The sequence below is a fragment of the Quercus lobata genome, chromosome 9 (genome assembly GCF_001633185.2).
Source record: "Quercus lobata isolate SW786 chromosome 9, ValleyOak3.0 Primary Assembly, whole genome shotgun sequence".
Taxonomy (NCBI): Eukaryota; Viridiplantae; Streptophyta; class Magnoliopsida; order Fagales; family Fagaceae; genus Quercus; species Quercus lobata.
In genome coordinates this window covers 20,028,019-20,051,282 of record NC_044912.1, presented here as the reverse complement: position 1 = coordinate 20,051,282, position 23,264 = coordinate 20,028,019, and the positions used below count along the sequence as shown (strand labels likewise).

The window sequence follows — 23,264 nt, the reverse complement described above, 5'->3', positions numbered from 1 at the left end:
AAAGGATACTAACGGGTACCTGGTCTTAAAAATTCTCACCAAGTCCTATCTATGGGGATAGACGGATGAAGTAGAATAACAATGGTGCAAATGCGATGAAGGCATGTTCACAATCACAATAAAAATAAAATCACACAAGTACAAGCAACGGATAAAAATAGTAGATGTAAACCCAAAGGGGTGAATGTTTTACATAAAAGCCCCAAAAACCAAAGGGGCATTCACTATTGTCTAACAAATGAACTTATGAAAACAGAATTTAAATACAACTTTAAAAATAAAAAATAAGAAAAGTCAAGCCAGGGGAACACTAGAAGTGTTCGGGTCCACAACAGACGGGCCATCCGTGGTAGTCGGTTCCACAGTGGATAGGGCCAGGGGAGCATCCAATCCTTTCGGTACGAGCTGATCGACAACCTTAGCATGTTCTTTGCCTTTTGCTCGATGGTATGGGTAAAGTCTGCTGTTTCATCATTGATGGTGTCCTTTTCCCCAAGCATCGATGGGACGATGTTGTCTATCATAATTTGGGATAGGTCAAGATCGGGTTAAGTTGCTTCCACCTGCTTCAAGCACTCATCAAACCCGTCACCATAATAGGCACCACACGGGTTAAAGAAGGGCTGAGAGACACGGAACTCTACCATGGTGACCACCTTAGCCTTGTCTATCTTCTTATGAAGGGTCGTTAGCTCTGTCATCAGATTAGCCTTCGCCATCTCTGCCTCTTCCTTAAGACGGGTCTCCTCCTTCAGCTTGGCAAGCATTTCCGTCAGCTCCTGGTTAAGAGTGCGGATGGCCTCCTTATACTGGTCTCTCTCTTTATTCTCAATCTCCTACTCTTGCGGAACCAACGGATCACCCCTTCGTTGGCCATGCACTTGTCCTGAAAGGCCTTCATTAGCACCAACACCAAAGACAAAAAGCAACCTTTAGAAGGAGAATATAGAAAATTTAAAGCACTATGAGTGACAGGAAGCATACCCTAGACAGATCATAGAGGCCGGATGCCCCTAAGTCTTCCAAGGTGTGCTCACCGCAAGGATCCAGGTCCGTCTTCTTGATGATCAAATTGACCATCTCGATGGCATAATCCTTGTGCGTAACCAACCTCTGGATGGGATTAAGGGTGACGGGACCTTTCCCCATCATCAAACCCTTCCCAACACCATAATTAGGAGGAGGGGGCAAAGAGGACTTTTGCTACTTGTCCTCGGCGGACAGGCTAGTCCCCTTCTTGGGTAGATGGTTGTCATTGGCATTGTTCCTCCTCTTAGGGGCTTTAGCACCCGCCTTGGGGGCTGATGTTGAGGCCTCACCCTACTACTTACATGCTTCAGCAAACTTTCTTACCAATGCCTTCTGTCTACCTGCGTCCATCTCTGCAAAAAGGTGACAATGAATATTAGAAAAAAGTAGACGGGCTAAACGAAGTGTTAAAGTTAAGACTTACATTGACGGGAGAAAGCATGCAAATGTCAAGCTACTGGCATCGATTCGAGGACACCACAAAACGCGTGGAGAATGTCAAAAGTGACTAAGTCCTTCCACTTCCTTCGTTCAAAAGGAATCTCCATGACACGACTGATGAAAACCTCCTGTTCGTTGCTAATTTGTGGACGGACTTGGGCTGAAAAATGAAATATGGGGATGTTAGATACATAACAAACGTAGACGGGATGGTGAAAATGAAAACAAACGACACACCTGACTCCCTTACTATGCCCTAAGTGTTATCAAATCCATCGGGCATACTATCCCACTCCTCAAGCCTACACACCCAATCCATCCCCTCAACAAAAAAAAGTTATCTGTTCTTCCAATTCCTATTTGGATCGGGCATATCAGACACCAACCCAAGCGATGTCTTCCTCGCTAAGAAGTGGTAGATACCTTTCAACGAAGAGATCTGCTGGGGCTTATAGCAATAGAAAAACTCGTCGAGAGTAAGCTAACGATTCTCACCACTTAGCTGACCCCATATCACTTCAGCTCTTAGGAATATCTGCCACACATTAGGTGCTATTTGGCTGGCGGATAGACCATGGTAGTTGGCTAATTGACGATGTAACTCCATCAATGACAACCTTAGTCCTGCAGCAAACATGGCATCATACATGCCAACATCCGTCGTCTTTCCCGAGTAACACCTTTCAAACTTCTTAGGTAGACGAATGGGAATATTCTTGGGAATTCGAAAACGGTCGCGAAGTTTGTTGAAAACCTTAAGAGACATGGTCGGGTAGAAGTCGTTTACTGTCCATATTAGAGGAAGGATGAAGGGTATAGGTCCAACGTCGTCTACTTGGCCCACCATTTCTTCATTACCCCCGTCCTCGTCATCCTCCACATCCTCCTTGTCATCTTCCTCTCCGTCTCCCTCTTCCTTCTCATTACCCTCTTCCCCTTCCTCATTTTCTTCTTCCTCCCCCTCCTCGGCAGAGGAGTGAGCAGACGAGTCCCTTTCTAGGGACCAGATTACATCTTCCTCGGGCTTGCGCCCTGACAGATAGATCTCATCTTGAGCATCACACACAAAGACCTTATCACGCTCCCATATCTTCCCCATATGGAAAGACACCCCAGAATCACAGAAACCCTAAATACTAAATCTCCTTTACAAGGGAAGATCCTTACTTCTAAGGGATCTTGGTTCATAACTCGCCCCTATGTAAGCACCAAACCTCCTTTTTCTTGAGGTACGCAGAAAATTCTCTAGCTCTCTCACTATAGAGTTCTAAAAGACTTCTCATTCACTAACTTGACCTTTAGAGGGTCTTTGGCTGGTACCACACCGGTGCCTTTTGTTTAGTCCATTTGTTCTTATACACAAGTACCTATTAGAGCTACTTGGAGTCTACAACTCGCTGACGATTTTAGCACATCATCACTTACCAACCCAGCCATGGAAAAATTTGTGAAGGAGCTGAATAATATCTTACAAGACCAATCAAATGGCGGTCCGATGTCCAAATTTATAATTTCTTCCTTGTGACTTATATAAACATATATCTCAGGAAGACATGATGGGGGCGAGTAAAATGTAATGTGCATACGCTGATATGCATTAGGCAATTACTTGAATTCATGTTTTACGAGTACTATATATCATGCATATGCAATACACATGATTCTAGTTTTCATCTTTTGTCGGCTCTTTGCTACTTGTGCAAAATCACTGGAACGTGATGATAAAAGAGGGTGGTATATGTAATGTATATCATGTACATGTTATGTTATATATGGTTAGTAATAGAATCTTTGTGTTTGCCATATATGGGGATAACTTTAGATTTAATCTTAATTTAGCAGAAATATTATCTGCATTTTCTACATAATTCTAAGATTAAAAATGATATATGAATAGGAAAAAAAAGGACCTTATATTCCTGAAATATACGATATATCACATGCTTTCCTTCCAATGTATAAAATACTAAAATAAATAATAATAATAAAAAATAAAAAAATTAGAGCCTTTGCTACTATTCGAAAGAGATTGAAATTTGAAAACACTAACCAAAAAAAAAAAAATTAGAGCCTTTGCTACTATTTGAAAGAGATTGAAATCAATATGTACTCTCAACCCAAATTTGTCTTTTCCCACCAAAATTGACCTAATTGGGACCAAATAGACCAAATGTACAAAAAAAGACCAAATTGAACCAAATAGACCGAAGTTGACCTAATTGGACCGACGGGGACTAGATATAGCAAATAGACTCAAATGACCAAATTACACTGAAATGGACCAAATTAGACTGAAATACTATGTTTCAGTTTTTAGGTATTAAACTTGAATTTACCTAATGAATTCTTGTAGGACGTGTACAATTGCACTCCAAAAAAATGAAACAAATAACTAGTTAAAAAAATTATTATTAGGTTCTATTTAAGATCCACTTATTTTGCTGAAACTGAAAACTTTTTACTGAAAGTATTGTATATAAAGGTAAAAGTTAGCTGAAATATTACAGTGGAACCCATGAATAATATCAAAAAGTGTAGTGGGGCCCATGAATAGTAGCAAAAACAAGTTGAATAGTAAAATAAGTTGGCTTTTTAAGTTGGAGTGAAACACACACTTAGAATGATAATAAAATATGTAATGTTGTATTGTAATGTTGTTATCAGTTATGAAATTGAAAATAATAGAAGAAAAAGTGCAAACACGAAAAGGACTGAGTAGCCTTTTTTTTCTTTCTAGAAAAAAAAGCACCAATGGAACTCAATAACTTGATTTTAATAAAATCGTTTTCCTCTTTTTGAAAAATAACGTGCAACTCAACTTTGATAAAGTCAAGTTCCACTTGGCAATTTTTTTTTAAGATAGCCACATAAACCACTGCCACCTTAATAGAACTCAATTTTAAAAAAATAAAAAATAAAAAATCAAGATGCAAGGGGAACTCAATTTTAGCAAAAGTCGAGTTGCAAAACAAAGCCACTTACCCAAATATTTTGTAAGGTTGAATTCATTCAATCATGTGTTGGTTTTATTCCGTACCAAATTTGCTTGTAATTTAGCAATTAAGTACCTTATATTTATGTGGGAATTATGTAAGGGTTGTATGTGAGAGAGTGTGAAGAAATTCAAGAATGTGTGCATTTGGAGGTTTCTCATGACTGGATCTCGCGAGTGACTCGCGACTGGCAACTTGCCAAAATGCCACACGTGTGAAGCATGCAAGAAGCTGAAGGGTCATAACAGCTGGAGCACTACAGGACAAAAAGTACAGTCTGGCCAGGCAGTTACCTCGCGACTCATTCCACTCGCAAGACTGAGTCACTAAAATGCCCTGTTATGCAGAAAAATGACATTTCACATTCCTCACGTACACTACTATAAATATCCTTATACCCACGAAATTTAGAGAGCTTTCAGAGAGAATTTTGAGAGAGAGATCCTAGAGAAAACCAAGATTAACTCATACGCAATCTTAGACATTTGATTCTCCAAATTCCTCTACTCTCACCCTCTCCATTGACATATCCTTGAGAGGTAAATTTGCTTAATCCTTATCTCACCATACCCATATCAATGAGTAGGTATTTTGGTGTTTGCGAAGTAGTACGGAGATGACCAATTCATTTGGTTAATTTATGGGTTTTGTTGGTTTTGTTAGTATAATGCCTATTCTATATGTTTTACATTTTTGTGCTTCATTTTTATGCACTATATTGTGTTTTGTGTTGTGTTGTGTTGTGTATATCATGTTCATGATAAAATGTCTCTTAGATGTTTTAGTGTGTCTCTTTGGATTCTATGGAATACAAAGTTTGTAGGGTTAATCATGTTTCTTTGATTTTGAAATAATATATGATTATGTGTTTTTCTTTACACTTTGCCCTAGTTTGCACACTTTTGCAATTAATGTACACACACACTTTGACATGTTTGAGTACTTAATGTCATGATTTTATCATGTCTTGATATTATATGTCTTCACATGTCAATCTGTTTTTGAATTACTGCTTGAAATTCATTTTTAGGGCTTTAATTCATAGTTCATTGTGTTGGTACTAACTTGTTACTAATTAAGTTTGTTACCATATTTTGTGCTTTGTTTTGTGGTCTTTGCTACTCTATTTTACAGATGGCTCCAAGGAAAACCTCTGCTCAGCGTGCTGACAAGAGGAAACGCATGGATGCGTCTCTATTTCGCTCCACCCAACATTTTGAGCAATACAACTAGCACTTTGTGAAAGCTCCAATCATATCAGAGCGGTTTGTGGATCTTGTTGATCTCAAGGACTACTTTATCCCAAGTTTTTTTGAGGATAGAGGTTAGGAAAGGCTTCTTAGTGATCTCCCAAGGGTTTGTGAACTATTGATTCGGGAATTCTACGCCCATGCCATCCTATGAGAGGATGTTATAGACTGTTGGGTTAGAGGCCATGAATTCACCATTGAAGTGGAGGACATTGATGAGATTCTTGGATTTTGAGATGTAGAACATGACTTCACTCACTTCAAGGACAGAATGCTCTCCATAGAGACGATTCAATCTCATATTGGTGGTGTTAGAAAGGGGAGATGTCTCAACATAACTGCTTTCCCACCGGATTTGCGATGTCTTACCTACATCATGGTGTTCAACCTATATCTAGTAAGGAAGATGACCTCCATCAACAATGCGAGAGCCATCTTCCTCATGGAACTGTGGGAGAATACATACATTGACATCAATGCTCATCTATTCTCCATTCTTGCTGATGAAACAAGGACAACCTCAAGGCCTAAGCTTATCCTCCCTAGTCTAATCATGAGGATCCTTCATGAAAAAGGTGTGGAGACTCCCCAAGGCATTAGCCTCATGCCTACACCTCCTGCTATCAATGCTTTAACAATCACAAGGAGCAAAGTTCGTCTTCCAGGTGATGAGGAGGAGGTTGATCCTACACAAGAACAGCCTATGGACATCGAGACTGAAGCTGAATGACAACCATCTTCTTCCCAAAGGGTTGGTGGTAGATAAAGGAGCAGAGCCTCATCATCTTCAGCAGTGCCTCTGATGCTTTTTAAATCATTCTTGAGAGGATTGATGGCTTACGAGAAGTCCAAAATGAGCACTCCGACAGGTTGACTACTATTCAAGAATAAATCAACTGGCTTGCAGCCAAGTTTGATAGCTTCATTGACCAACCTTAGCCCTTTGGCCATTCCGATCAAAAAGGGGGAGTAGATGGAGTAGCTCTTAAGGGTGAGCCTTACCTTGAAGGGGAGAACTTTTAGTTTCTATTATGGGTTTTCATAGCACTTATATTAGTACTTTCGTTTGGTTTTTAAGTACTCTATAACTTTAGTACTTGGTTTAAAAATATTTGGACGTGGTGTGTTATGAATGCTTGAATGTTTTAGCTATTTAAACTATGCTTAATATGTACCTTTGCTTCGTAGTTTTTTAGTACTTTTAGATTATGTATGCATTATCTTTAGTACTCTACTCTTGTGCTCTTGTTGGATCTTGTATCCTTGATGCATCTACCTTAGTGTTTTTGTAAATGTTGAGTGTTGGACATGCAAATGATAATTTGCATTGAGCTTATTAGCTTGCATGTCTGAATGTTCATTCCTTGTGTGAATGATCATTGTGATCACTATTTATAGTGATTGTTCATGTTTGGTCAAGCCATGCTTTATTGTTATATTCCTTATTGTTTGATCGCATTGTGCTTGCTCCATATGCATTTCAAGATTTCTACTTACAATGATCATCTTGTGGTATTGTTTTCAGGAAAACTTGTCTATATGGTTCAAAAGCTTCACATTATCTAGAGTTAGTTGTGAGTGAGTTTTGGCAACTATTCTCAACTCACATTTTAAGTCTAGAGTCTGTTTTAGGGTTTTGTCAAAAAATAGCCAAAGGGAGAGATTGTAAGGTTGAATTCATTCAATCATATGTTGGCTTTATTCCATACCAAATTTGCTTGTAATTTAGCATTTAGATACCCTGTATTTAGGTGGGAATTATGTAAAGGTTATGTGTGAGAGAGTGTGAAAAAATTCAAGAATGTGTGCATTTGGAGGTTTCTCGCGACTAGATCTCCCAAGTGACTTGCGATTGGCAACTCGCCAAAATGCCACAGGTGTAAAGCATGCAGGAAGCTGAAGGGTCACAATAGCTGGAGCATTACAAGACAGAAAGTACAATCTGGCCAGGCAGTTACCTCTTAACTCAAACTTGCGACTCAGAATTGCCAGAATGCCCTGTTATGCAAAAAAATGGCATTTCACATTTCTCGTGTACACTACTATAAATACCCTTATTCCCATGAAATGTAGAGAGCTTTCAAAGAGAAAACCAAGATTGACTTATCCACAATCTTAGACATTTGATTCTCCAAATTCCTCTACTCTCACCCTCTCCATTGACATATTCTTGAGAGGTATATTTGCCAAATCCTTATCTCACTATACTCATATCAGTGAGGAGCTATTTTGGTGTTTGGGAAGCAATTCAGAGATGACCAATTCATTTGGTTGATGCAATGGGTTTATTGTGGGATCTGAAAAGCTAAAAAAGACAAGGTTTCAGGTCACCACTCCCGAAACTCCACTATTATCACAACAAGCGGTTACAAGTAAAGGAATCCAAGTACCTTACCAACCTACAATTGAACCCTTACCCCAATACCCAATTGGACTTGTTCTATAGTGACCGTTCCCCTTTCAGATGCATGACTCCCAGTACGTGACTAACCAATTGTGCGGATCCCAGTACGCAACTTCAATCACCAACTAAGAAGGTTGTTGGTTGCAAAGTTCTTCAGTTCATCCAAACAATAAAGATCAAGAAGATGCTTGGTCACAAAACCCTACAGTGCACATACACAGCAACTTCTTCAAGAGAAAGAGATGAACTAGGGTAAGAACTTCGTCTCCGGTCACAATTTGCTTGAACAGAGTTTGCTCAAAACTTGTGCAACTTGTGAACACTTTGACGGCCCTTAAATTGATCCTTTTACATGTCTAGGTTTAGGAGAAAAGAAGGCCCAAAGACATATTCACGGATCCCAAGAAAATCATATTGAAATTCTGAAAATCTTAAATCTCGACAAATAGCAGGTGTTGAGCAGCTGTCAAGCAGGTGTCGAGCACACCGAATGAAGAACAGCTTCCTTAAGCTCGATAGATGCAGCTATCGACCAGCTGTCGAGCTTTAATTATTTTGCACTCTGAACTTGTTTTCTTGAACAAACTTGAAAGCTTCAATACGTGATCTTGAAACAAGGTTTCTTGAAGTATTTAAAACATCCTAAATCTACCCAAATACAAGTAAAGTGCATTTTGTCAAAGGATAAGCCAATTACATAAAATCAAGACATATGTTCTTAACATGTGAAACACATATGTCCTAACATGAAGCATGCAGGAAGCTGAAGGGTCACAACAGCTGGAGCATTACAGAACAAAAAGTACAGTCTGGCCAGGCAGTTACCTCACAACTCAAACTCACAACTCAGAATCGCCAGAATGCCCTGTTATGCAGAAAAATGACATTTCACATTCCTCACGTACACTACTATAAATACCTTTATACCTATGAAATGTAGAGAGCTTTCAGAGAGAATTTTGAGAGAGAAACCCTAGAGAAAACCAAGATTGACTCATCCACAATTTTAGACATTTGATTCTCCAAATTCCTCTACTCTCACCCTCTCCATTGACATATCCTTGAGAGGTCTATTTGCCAAATCCTTATCTCACCATACTCATATCAATGAGGAGGCATTTTGGTGTTTGAGAAGCAATTTAGAGATGACCAATTCATTTGGTTGATGCAATGGGCTTATTGTGGGATCCGTAAAGCTAAAAAAGACAAGGTTTCTTAACCCTGTTAGAGCAAGAAACTTGGAGGACTTAGGTGCATTGGGTAGATTAGGCTTGGAGGGTTTATTGCTATTCTTGTATCCCAACTTTATTCTTTAGTGGATCATTTTACTTCTTGAAGGGTGGCGGAGAGGTTTTTCGCCGAGTTCTTTAGTTTTCTCTTCGATAACATGTGCCAGTGTTATCCTTATGTTTGCATCTTTCTTCCCTTACTCTTTAACCATTAATTGCTGCTGTGTTTGTGATTAATTATGTGTTAAATTAGTTTGCCAAATTGGGTATTGCTTATATTTCATTTTCCGCACATATATTGTTTGAATAAAAGCTTGTGTTGGTTATTTTGTAATTAGGGGTCTAAACATTCATTAGTGTTTTACACACTAATTGAACATTCATATTTAAAAAATAGGGCTTTTGGCTAAAAATATCACCAATGAAAGTTAAATGACTGATTTTCCCTGTTTTACTGGGACTCATATTGCTAACAAAAAAAAAATTAGATTTTCTATAGTTATATTAAATGAACTTGTTAGGGTTCATCCAAACTTCAAAAACTTTTTAACGAATTTAATTATTTAATCCAAATCTTAAAAAGTCAAAATGAAGCAAATAAAAAGTTTGTAGAATTGAAGTGTATTAGGGACAAACTAAAACCGGTAAGTTTTTTTGATGATTTTTTTTTTTTTTTTTAAGTTGTAATTACCGTTTGAGTTCTGCTTTATGTGTATGTCTCTGAAATAGAGTTCAGCTGTATTAAAGCACCCTCGTAGTTATTGTCACAGGCCCTCTTAATTTCTGCACTTTTTGACCATACAGATCATTAAATGAATACAATCATTTTTTTTCTTTTTCTTTTTTTGCCCTCGCTAAATTCTGCCAGTAATTAAGCTCAGGTTTAAAGGCAAGAGTAAAATTTTCTAGCTTTGATATTGCACAGTACTCCCCAAATTTTATGGTATCCCTTGTGATCTGGAGGTGCAGAATATCCTTATCACATGACAATCATTCCAGTAACTACTCACGAAGCAGTCTACGCTTGACGAAAAGTTCAAAACATTTTCTTTTCTAACTTCTGTTCTCTTGTGATCCTAACTCCCAAGCGTGTTAACTTCGTTCTACGTACATTTATCAACATGAAAGTATGAAACATTTTCGACATTAATTTCCCAGTTGAAAAACATGGTTAAATAACTGCTCCTCAAGAATATGATTTAGTTGAGAAGAAAAATGAAAATAAAGTCTTCAAATATGCATGCAGTAATACATAACATCAAATACATGCATATTGCCTATATTTTCATTTCAGTCATAGCATTTAGCTTCTCGAACTCAACTCACAACGTGCATATTGCTTATCTTCATTTAGTCATCGCACTGGCTATCTCATACTGTAGCTCATCACAACAGTCATTGGTAAATGGCTTTCGCTATCAGGTGACTTTGCACACAAGTTATGAAGACTTTAAAAGGGTCTAACCTTTATTAATAAACAATAAAAACTAATAAATATTTAAATATTAGGATAAATTCCATTAACCGACCTTTAGGTTTGGGCTAATGTCAAAAAAATCCAAAACATTTCAAAATTGATCAATTTGAACCCTTAATCCAATTTGGTCCCTGAGAGAGCAGAAAAATAACTAATGAACTTAATAATGTATAGGGAGTAAGTTGGGTTTTAGGGACCAAATCATTCATTTTTTAAATGTCTTAGACCTAGTTGACATTAATTCAAGTCTCATCATAAGTTAATGGAATCTACCCTTTTTAGGATGAAAGTTACTCGATTCCTTAAAAAAATTAATGGAGATAAAATTCAAACTTAAGGCACATGCACAAATTAAGATATCTACTCTTAGTAAATTTGGTTCAAAAGCTTGAGCAGTGAATTCTTATAAGTGACTAGTTGGTCCTTCAACAATCAATATATTCAACTGGTTTTCAAATCTTTCCATGGCTTGGACTGGCAGGGAAATTGGCATTATTATCCCATTCTCTCCTTTACTATTCTTACTAGGAATATAGAAACTAGCCACTCCGGGTATGGCCCTCCCCTCACCCATTGCAGGCCCACCATAAAACGGTTTACCCCACCCAAAGTCCACCTCTCCAAATCTAGCACGTGTCACATCCGACACAAGATACGACCCAACCACATAGAAGTGAGGCCGACCCTTAATTATCATAAGATCAATCATCGACCGCAAGTACTCCTCTGTTACGTTCTTTTTTGCCTTCTTCAGCAATTCCACAGCGTAACCCAATGGATTTTTACAAAGCTTTCCTGCTGTTGTGAGTGCAACACAGAACACACAAACGTTACCGTAATAACCATTGGGTAAAGGAGGGTTCAATTTGTCACGTGCATTGACAACGCACAACAAACGAACCTCTTCTTGGGGGTTTGTCTGAAGAGCTATGGTACGGCAACGCCAGAGGCATGCGGTGAGCAACTCAAAGGTTGAGCATTGTTTCAAGTGATGTGGCATGAATCTCCGGAGGGCAGAGACCTCTTTTGAGCCAAAGAAAATGGTACGATGGGCCATGTCATCGTTGAGTGGGATTGGGACAACAATGGTGGAGGCCATGTCATCGTACTCACGGTGCGTGCATGTCACTTGAGTTGGATCTCTTGCTTGAAGGAGATGTCTCTGCCACACGGGTAAGATGGAGGGGGCACATGCACCACGTGCTATCTCACCTATGGCCATCATGAATTGCACCAATCCAACGGCGTCACTCATGGTGTGGTTTAGGCGAAGGGCAAAGATGAAACCACCACACTTGAGACGCGTCACCTACCCATCTCCACCAAGCAAAATGATTATTGGTTTATTTAATAATAAAGAGTGATGCTATAGTGATATATATAAATTTTGAATAATGCTATATCACAATATTTTCATAACATTTTCACAAAAAATTTAAGTAACAAATTGTTAGTGGTTCTAATTTGGCCCACCACTAATGATATTATTTTACTTAACAATAATAACTTTATTATCTAAGATTTGTTGTAAAATTATTATAAAAATATTGTAAAAGTAGCATTACTCATAAATTTACTACATAACATTTAGATATGTCACCAATTACATTAAAATTTTGTTGACCTTCATATTTTCCATCTACAAAAGAACAAGGTACCAATAATTTTCTATCCCAAGATTCATTTATATATATATATATATATATATAAAACCGAAATCTTTGACTTTTGGTTAACCTCTCCACAATTTTTCACATCAACATTTTTTTTTTTTAAATTTTATTTAATGCTTTTGATTTTAAAGCACCAAATTAAAGAAAATTTATTAAATTTCTTTTAAAAAAATTAAATTTAGTTTTTTGGTACCATACAACCACTATACTTAAAGGATACCTAAATTATCACCTAATCAAGAAATTTTTAGATAATTCTAACAAACTATATAATAACTCCATTAATATAAATCTATCCCAAAAATTAGAATATATCTCCATTAATTTTATAATTTCTACGTTGATGACATTTAAAAAAAAAAAAAAAAAATCTATCATATTTCCTTATATCTATCGATCACGTCTTCTTTCTCTTCTTTTTTTCATTTTTTTTTTATATTAACGTTGATTAGAAATTATAATTTCAATAGGATTTAAACTCTATAATTATATCAAATGAGACTCAACAAATATATATCATTTTTAATTTCAATAAGATTTAAATTTTATATATATATATATATATAACCAAATTTGATTAGGAATCCATAACTCTATATTATATTACAAATCGTTTTTTTTTTGGGGATTATTTGTTACAATTTCAACTCGGCTTTTCATTCCTATATTATATTTTAAACATTTGGGGGGAGGGGGGGGGAGATTATTCTTCCGACACTACTCTCCTGTACAATCTCTTGCATTCATTTTGTTTCTTGGAGCGCCTTCAAAACAAAAGGTATGCAAAGTTTTCTTATCAAATTTAGTGTTAACATATATGAGAGATATTTTGGTCAATTAGAAAAATTTTGGTGAAATATAAAAGGGAAAAGAACTAAAGAATGCATAATCTAAAAAAATAAAAATAAATAGTGACTGTATTAGGCAGAGGCTTTGAATATTGTAGTATTTATTTTTGGAATTCTTTACATCCATGTGTTTGTACGTATTGGGTTTAATTGAATTGCAATTATCTTTGAAACTTTGGTTTTGATTGAATAATGAAAATGGCAGAAGAAGTATCTTCCAATATTTGGAGTCTTCTGTATATATGTTGTTGTAGTTTAAACTTGGTATTTAAATTGTTAATTCGCAATTTCATTGTTCATCTATTAATCATAAATAATAATATTGCTATTTGCAACCATCATGATATGGTATCAATGATGTCATCATTCCGAATGTTTTCCTTTAAAGTTTAAATAGAGTCTATTTTATGATTAAAAAAATTTACAATTAAAAGACTTTTGAAATTACATTTTTTTTTTAAATGACATCATAAATGACTTCTATGAACTCCGTACTTTATGTCATCATTAAAAAGAAAACTCATATAGATAGGTATTAAGATATTATTTGGAACTATCATAATAGACTAATGTATTACACATGGTATGGATCTAACTGTAACATTCAATATTATAAAATAAAATTTGGGCCTATGGTTATCTTCTCTTTGCAAAAAATGTTTAAATTCTCATTAATTGTGATAGTTCACTTTTAGGTAAAATAGAAACTCTATTAACTAAGTTTTAAGAAATTTAAAATTCTGTTTCAAAAAATTTCTAGAACATTAGATTTTATTTTAATTATTTTAATAATTTTATATTGTAAAAGAATAAAATTTATACACTATATAGAATCATTACTTCAGTTACTTTCTAAATGATGGAGGATAAGAGAATGCAATTTGTAAATCTACTATCAAAATAACATAGATTATATTGGTGGTGGATAGTAGATTTAATTGCAGTTAAGTATTGTGTGAAGTCATCACCGTAGAATAGCCAATTTCGGGATGTGTTATGTGAAACCAATTATATGAAACAAAAATAATTTTTCTACACCATTATATTGAACAAAAAATTACTTATTTCAATTGATTTTCAAATTATACATTTTTTTTAAGTCAAGTCATAAACCTTTAAGCAAAATAAATACTTTTAATTTTTATTTAACTATTCCGTGTATCGCACAAGTTAGCGACTAGTATTTGCGTATAAGTGAAGTTTCTCATTATAAAAGTTTTCGAAAGTTTATCATGACATAGAAAATGCAAAGTTAATAGGTTGCAATATTTATTTTCTTATGCAAAGTTAATAGGTTGCAATATTTATTTTCTTACTTTAATCATCCAATGATACCTCAATTTAGATGTAAACACACACATATATGGGTTTTTTTATTTTTTTCTGACAAAATTTGTCTTTTTTTGCAGTTTATGTCAATTTTTTCAGTTTTGTAGGTACTATTTGGTGTCTTTTTTTTACTTATTCTGACAAAATTTTTTGTCTTTTTTGCACTTAACAATTAACAAGCACCAAGTGGAGCTTTTATATATATATATATATATATATATATTTATATATATGTATGTATGTATGTATTAATGAGTTTTAGAGGCGCAGTACATGAACCTGAGTAAGCAATAATGGGCAATGAAGGATGCCCTCAGAGCTGGGAACATCAAAAAGGAGCTCCTCCAAGCATGGGAATGGAGGATGAAGTACGTCACCAAACTGTTCAAGCGTAATATCGGCGTTGGCCTCAATAAACATGACACCCTCACCGGTACATTCTACTACAAGCTTTCGGCCAGGTCCTTCCCTAAGCCTACCAGCAAATGGGTAGTAAAACACTAGTGTTTGTGCAAGTGCTTCTCTGATGACTTTCACTGGGTCTCTAATCTCTTGCAATATTGAGGAATCATGTTTATAGAAATGTATGGTGTTGATTTGAAATCGAAGACCCTCTTGGTCATCAATATCGGAGAGTTGTTTGAATTCATAAGGTGTGGGCTTTGCAGGAGCAACCAGTTCTGGTTTGCACCTTTGTACTTTGAACACTAGAGAGATGGGTGGTGCCTGTGCCATGCCAAGAAGATGGTTTGAATATGAGACTGAGAAACTTGGGCAAGCTTACTGGTTGTAGCGTGTGTTATGACTTATGATGGACAGGAATTTATAGCCAGAGATGACGTAATCTAGAAATAGAAATATCCTTCAAATTAGGGAAAATATTGCCACACACAATATAAGTAGAGTCTGGTTAATGTGTGCCCTAAGAGCACACATTAAGTTATCTATTTTTAGAAACATTTTTTCGGGATGATTAAAGTAAGAAAATAGTTGTACTTCATGTGATGGGTAGTGGCCTAGTGGGTATTGTTTTACCTTTTTAAGAGTATCCATAGCAAATGTTCTATAAAAAATGTCATTTTGATATATCAAAATCTACTTTATTATTTTACCACATCATTTTACAACATCTCATTTATCAAATATTTTATCATTCAATTCTATACATTAAAATAATATATTAACTTCTCCCACCAAACACCAAAAAAGAGAGAGAAGAGAGAAAGTCAAAAAAGATAAGAGAGAAATGAATAAAAAACTTTTCTTTTTAACATTCTTGTCCATACCGTTCCAAAATAGAACGGAACTGTTCACATGTGGTAAAAATTATAAGATTTGGAGTATCTTATAAATGAGGTTTCTTTGTGTTTGATGTATCAAATGTGCCAAATATTTGACATTTAGAATATTTGACATATTTGCTGTGGATGCTCTAATTACATAATGTTTGCCGCAAATTACAAGAAAAAAAATCTCGGCTTTTGTAAAGTCAAAGTTCATGTGATATGCACACACCAATTAAGAAGCCCCCTACACTTTGCCCGCAAAACAATTAAAAACGAAGTAATAAAAAAAAAAAAATTTGAGGACAGATATATAGGAATAACCAAGGTTCACGCCGGCTGAGAAAACGAATAAAGAAACAGCAAAGAAGTTGACAAATTGAAGAAGGATCCAGGGAAGGGATTTTGAGGTTAAAGTGATATTTAAATTGAGACATTTAATATATTTAAATTTAATTAAATAATCCTTTTTACTTTACTCTATTCTTTTAATTTGTTAGGTGTAGCAAAATTTGTATTTTTTAAAGAATTTCTTGTTCATATGTGAGTAATATTCTAAATTTTTTATTCATTATTTTGGATTTATCTAGAGAAAATTATTTAGACTTGATTGATATTTCATAAAGCTTATTATTTTTTTGTTAACAACTAGTGTGTGTATATATTAAGCTACTAAGAATTAAAAAAGAACTAAAAAAAAACAAGAAATGAGTGTATTGGGTTAAGATAGATTGACCTCGGTTAATCTATATATTTCTAAAAGTTGAAGCGTAACATTTATTATTGCTACACACCAGTTAAGCCACATCCGCATCCACGTCATTATTATTTTATTTTTATTTTTTTCATTATAGGAAAATTGAGCTATTTCAAGTACAATTATAGGCAAATTGTAATTTTCCTATAGTTGTTTTTAACATTTTTTTTTAATATTTACACTTCTCCAACCTTTCTCCCTCACTTACATTTTCATCTCCCCACTACTTCTCCAACCTTTCTCTCTTATCTTTTCATCTCCCCATTACCATCTAAATTAATATAATTTTTCATCTTTTTCTTCATCTTTCTTTATTTTTGTCTTTTCTTATTCACACCATCTTACTATAAATTTGTCGCTATCTCTTCCATTCTATGCATAGTTTTCCCTTATAATAAAAAGGTTCTCTCTCTCTCTCTCTCTCTCTCTCTCTCTTGAATTTTTGGTGGATTTTTTTTTATTTTTCTTGCATATCTGCCTTAGGTTGATAGTTTTTTTATATTCTTTAAAAATCTACTTTGGGTTAATGCAATTTAGTTTTGTTTTTTAAATTTTTTTTCTTTTTCTTTTTTTTGTTCTCTTTGTTGTTAAATGTTATCCTATTGCATTATGAAGAATTAAATATAGCATATAAAAATATAATATTATTTTATTACATATCATGATTTGGATAATTTGGTATTTATTATAAATTAATATTTCTTCTATTACATAGCATGGTTTTTATAGTGCTCAATTTAGATGTTAAACTATGAGACTTTACTAATTTTTGTTTCTTCTTTAATTCTTTGTGATGTACAAAGTACTTTAAATAGTTATATTATAAGTACACTATAATACCATTTATTTTAGTTTTTGCAATTTTATTTTAATTATTATTATTATTTTATAACAATGCATATATAGAAATTTAATTCTTAGATTTTGCTAATAATTGTTTATTTGATAATATGTTTATTTGGTCCAATTAATTATTGTTAAGTTTTATTAATTTTCTTAGTTACATTTTTCAGTATTTTGGATTGTAGGCAAAAAAAAAAAAAAAGGTTTGAGAAAGGTTGTTTAAAACTAAAAGAACAATTTCCAAATTTTATATTTATTAAAAAATGAATATTTTCGTTAACTTGTCTTTTGACTTTCTAAGAAAAATTGTATTGTTTTCATTTTGGTACGACAAAATTTATATTTATTGTAGGGCAGGCTTTGGTTCTTATGTCCAATAGATGAATGGGTTAAGACCCAAAGAGTCTAATACAATAAATTTATAGGGAGTGTGCTAAAAAGTTAGGCTTTAATGAAGTAGACAACACCCTCAATGGGCTTTATGGTAAGAAAGCAAGGAAAAGTAATGAATAGAAAAATGTGGTGCATAGAAATTCTTCCTTAGCAATGTCCGAGGAGAGCAGTTCTTGAATATATTTCCCTTAAATTTGATGACAATTACTGTTCTTAATGTTATCGTGATTTCTCTACAGATTTTCTACCCCCCCCCCCTTTTGGAGGGTCTCTCACATTATATAACTCCCTTCAGGTGATCTTGACCCTCCATTTGTTGATCGTCGAGTCCACCACTTAAGTGTTTATCCCATCAGACACCTTCCCAAATCCCTTGTGAGTTGCGGCGGTCAAGACAGCACTGTTTAGGGGTCTTCTCCACATGCAATCAGGAGGTTTGGTGGGATGCACTAAATGTGGAGACAGCCACCATCCCTTCAGTCATGTCAGGGCTAACCCCCTCTCCGAAACTTTTTCTCAATAGTAGGACCTCCTTTGGCAATGTGCCATTGACGTGGCTTTACTGTCTGAGCGTGTGGCCTCCTCAGCACGATAATGGACTCCTCGACCATGGATACGACACGTGACACAAGTACCTTATTTAAATTCTTGTGCCCCACATTTATAATTTATGATTGTTCCTATATTACATTTATAATTGTTCCTATAATAAATAAAAATGTGATTACAAAATACATTACTCTTTATTAAATTAGTTTAAATTTAAAAAAATAATAATAATAAAACCACCATAAAATAATTATCATGCGCAATGCGCAAGTTCACGTCTCGTTAATTTAATTACCCAAGTTGATTTATTAAGTTCAATTGTATGCAAATCATGGAGGCACCAACAAATCACCAAAAATACTAAATGCAACAGAAAATAAATTTAAAACGGTGATTTGTTGACAAATAGGGAAAACCTTACAAGGCAAAAATCTCACCGGGTAATTTTAAGGTCACCACTTTTAAGAATCCACTAATCAACAATCAAGCAATTACAAGTATAAGAAATCTTACCAACTACTTTGACCTATCTTGAAATACCAACCTACAGTTGAACTTTCGCTCCAATACCTAATTGGACTTGATTTTGTAGTAACATTCTTTCCCTTGATGCACAAACCTCCAATTTGTGACTAACCCTTTGTGTGGATCCAAATACGTGACTAACTCCAGCAACTTGAACAAATGTTATTGGTTGTAAAGTTCTTTACTTCATCAACAATAATGATCTGGAAGCACTTGGTTACAAAACCCTATGGTGTACAAACGTAATAGATTCTCACAGAAAAAATAAATCTCTTAGTCTCTATATCCGTGTATAATGATTTTTTAAAATAAGCTTTATATATGTCTAGGGTTGTAAGAAAAGAAACCCTAAACAAATCCAAAAGCCTGGGCTGAAATTTAGATCTGGAAAATTGAAAATTGTAGTTCTCGATAGATCGAGCTGCTGTCGAGCTATCTATTGAGCTTCACATTAAGTCTTGATAGCAGACATCTGTTGAGCTATCTATCAAGACTTAATAAACAGCTTTTCTTCACTTGTTTCTGAGATCAATCTTTATGTCTTTAATACTTGACTTGAACAATATGTTTCTTAAAGTACTAAACTCATCTTAGATTTACCCAATTACAAGTAAAGTGCATTTTGTCAAAAAATTAGCAAATTACAAAAAATGACCCTAACAATCTCCCCTTTTGGCAATTCGTGACAAAACCACAAACAACAATTATGAGAGAAGTCTAACACAACTATCCCATAAATAACAAAAGTACGTAAGGCTAACCCTACTACGAACACTTGAAAATCTTTGCAAGAAGAGAGATCATGGCATGGTAGACTTACAACCTATATTAACTGAAACACTTAAATAAGATTCATCAAGGCATTAAGTGTGAAACATAGAAAAGTTGTATACAAGAAGACACATGTGTGTAAAAAGATAAAAGAAATATCGCATGAGAGAATATGTGTAAAACATACATCATCATATATATAGAAAGATGAATACAATGTATGTAAAAATAGTCACAAGATCACAATACATGAAGTGAGAAAAAATACACTAAAACCTCACTACATCTCTCAAAGCACTCTTCCCTTATCTAGTATATCCTCTGCTAGCTCTCCCGAGCCCTAACTCAATAAATACTCTATTAAAGCACCCTCGTTGTTCTTGTCACAAGCCCACTTAATTTCTGCACTTTTTGACCATACAGATCATTAAAGGAAGGCAGTCATATTTTTTTTTTTTTTTTGCCCTCGCTAAATTCTGCCAGTAATTAAGCACAGGTTGAAAGGCAATAGTAAAATTTTCTAGCTTTGATATTGCATAGTACTCCCCAAATTTTATGGTATCCCTTGTGATCTGATGGTGCAGAATATCCTTATCACATGACAATCATTCCGGTAACTACTGACGAAGCAGTCTAAACTTGATGAAAAGTTCAAAACATTTTTTTTTTATAAATTCTGTTCTCTTGTGATCCTAACTCCTAAGCGTGTCAGTCATCGTATTTAGCTTCTTGAACTCAGCTCAAAACGCGCATATTGCTTATCTTCATTAAGTCATCGCACTGGCTATCTCATACTCTAGCTCATCACAACAATCATTGGTAAACGGCTTTCGCTATCAGGTGTCTTTGCACACAAGTTATGGAGACTTCAAAAAGTCTAACCTTTATTAATGAGTTTTCTATTAGTGAGTTTTAGAGGCACAGTATATGAACCTGAATAAGCAATAATGGGCAATTAAGGATGCCCCCAGAGCCGGGAACATCAAAAAGGAGCTCCTCTAAGCATGGGAATGGAGGATGAAGTACGTCACCAAACTGTTCAAGCATAATATCGGCGTTGGCCTCAATAAACACAACACCCTCACCGGTACATTCTACAACAAGCTTTCGGCCAGGTCCTTCCCTAAGCCTACCAGCAAATGGGTAGTAAAACACTAGTGTTTGTGCAAGTGCTTCTCTGATGACTTTCACTGGGTCTCTGATCTCTTGCAATATTGAGGGATCATATTTATAGAAATCTATGGTTGGGATTTGAAATCGAAGACCCTCTTGGTCATCAATATCGGAAAGTTGTTTGAATTCATAGGGTGTGGGCTTTGCAGGAGCAACCAATTCTGGTTTGCACCTTTGTACTTTGAACACTAGAGAGGTGGGTGGTGCCAGTGCCAGTGCCATGCCAAGAAAATTGTTTGAATACGAGACTAAGAAACCTGGGCAAGCTTACAGGTTGTAGTGTGTGTTATGACTTATGATGGACAGGAATTTATAGCTAGTGATGACGAAATCTAGAATAGAAATATGTCCTTCAAAATAGGGAAAATATTATTATCACACACAATATTACACACCAAATACGGACGCTCATAAAAACAAGAAAAACAATGTGCAACAACTCATGTAATACAAGTATCATTTCAATAGTATAAAAAAAAAAAAAAAAAATACGGTCAGTTGGCCAGCTACACAAGATAATCTTAAAAATAAATAAATAAAAGTACAATCAGTTGGCAAAAAAAATGAATAGGAGTTTTCAAATGGTTGTACTTCATGTGGTGGGTAGCGGCCTAGTGGGTAATGTTTTTCCTTTCTAACAACTGCAATCACAAGTCATAACAGAGGAGAGAAAGCCATAACCAAGGTTGCCGGGAAGAAACAGCAAAGAAGTTGGAAGAAGAAGGATCCAGGAAAGGAATTTTGGGGTTAAAGTGATATTTAAATTGAGACATTTAATATATTTAACTTTAATTAAATAATCGTTTTTACTTAACTCTATTCTTTTAATTTGTTAGGTGTAACAAAAATTGTATTTTTTAAATTTCTTGTTCATATGTTAGTAATATTCTAAATTTTTTTTTTTCATTATTTAGATTTATCTAGAGAAAATTATATAGACTTGATTAATATTTCATAAAGCTTATTATTTTTTTGTTAAGGACTAGTGTGTGTATATATTAAGCTACTAAGAATTAAAAAAGAACTAAAAAAAACAAGAAATGAGTGGACAATAGTCCACCTACACTTTGTTAATTTTTCTTTTCTTTTTTTTTTGGTCTTCGATAAACAATTGAGTAATGCTACATTCACAATACTTAAACAACAATTCTACAACAAATCTTAAGTAGTAATCTGTTATTGATTCTAATTTAGATTTGTCATTGACATCACTTTTTTACCTATCAATAATAAATTTTCACCTATAAATATTTTTATGTGAAAATATTGTGGAAGTAACATTATTATAAACATTTTCTTTTGAGTAATGCTAGGGATACAACAATTTCACAACATTCCTAAATTAGCAAAGAAAAAAATTAAAATTAGAGATTATGGAGAGCGGATGTGTAAGCTGGCATGTTAATTTAGGAATGTTGTGAAGTTGATATAACATTTTGTTGTGTCCATTGCATTACTATATATATATATATATATATATATATATATATTATATCTATTGAATAATATTTGAGCCTAATTAATAATCATACAAGTATAGAAATATCTTTATTGGTTAAAATTTGGAGGCCTTATTCTACTTGGGGGCTTTAAGCGAACGCTTCATTGGCCTAATGGTAGGGCTGGCCCTAAGAAGGAAACCAAAAACCAGCAACGATCTAGTGATCGTCAAAGAGTTGGGCTATTAGTATGGATGGGTTGGGTTTTTTTTTTTTTTTTTTCCTCTATTTTCTAACTAAAATAACCAATATCCTTTGGTACATTCAGTATAGACCGATACAACCTGGTATTTGGAGCAGTACATTGACAAATATTGATTGTATTAGAGGTATGGTACAATATTGTATCAATTTCCTTTATCTCATTTTTTGTATTCCATTTTATATTTCATTAATCACAATTTCATATGAATTTTTTTTTTTTTTTTTTCATTTTAAACTTTGGTTATTTTATAAGGAATGTAAAAAAAAAAAAAAAAACCATTACCAAGTTGTGATTAGTGTAGTACAAAATGGAACACTAAGAGCGATACAGAGGATTTGTATTTGATTTTTTGTGTGAGAGTGAAATGAGAATTTCAAATGGATAGTGAGGGTAAAAGTATAAATATATCAATTTGTCTTAACAAGTTTAGCGATATTAAGTTACTGGGTAGGTGAATATAGATTATTTAAAAAATAATAATAATAAGGAAGGTCTGTGTACAGTTCAATAAAAGATCTAGGCCTTCTTTTTATTTTATTTTGTTCTAATCCAAATTAAATTATTAAAGTCAAGTTCAAAAGAAAGGTAGAAGA

At 34.4% G+C, this 23,264-nt stretch overlaps 1 protein-coding gene across 1 annotated transcript; it reads right to left on the bottom strand.

Moving 5' to 3' along the window:
• Positions 1–11,226: 11,226 nt before the first annotated feature.
• LOC115961354 (benzyl alcohol O-benzoyltransferase-like) lies at positions 11,227–21,189 on the bottom strand. The gene is made up of 2 exons (XM_031080350.1): positions 20,728–21,189; positions 11,227–12,132 (listed from the first exon to the last, which is right to left on the bottom strand). The coding sequence occupies exons 1-2, from the start codon at positions 21,187–21,189 to the stop codon at positions 11,227–11,229; spliced, it is 1,368 nt and encodes a 455-aa protein (XP_030936210.1).
• Between the last annotated feature and the right edge of the window lie 2,075 nt (positions 21,190–23,264).

Bases quoted from the DNA above. Each gene is read 5' to 3' on its own strand.
- LOC115961354 (XM_031080350.1), bottom strand. From the start codon at position 21,189: ATGGCACTGGCACTGGCACCACCCACCTCTCTAGTGTTCAAAGTACAA. The intron at 12,133-20,727 runs GTTCATATACTG...GGAGATGGGTAG, and splicing joins GCCCATTATTGCTTATTCAG to GTGACGCGTCTCAAGTGTGG.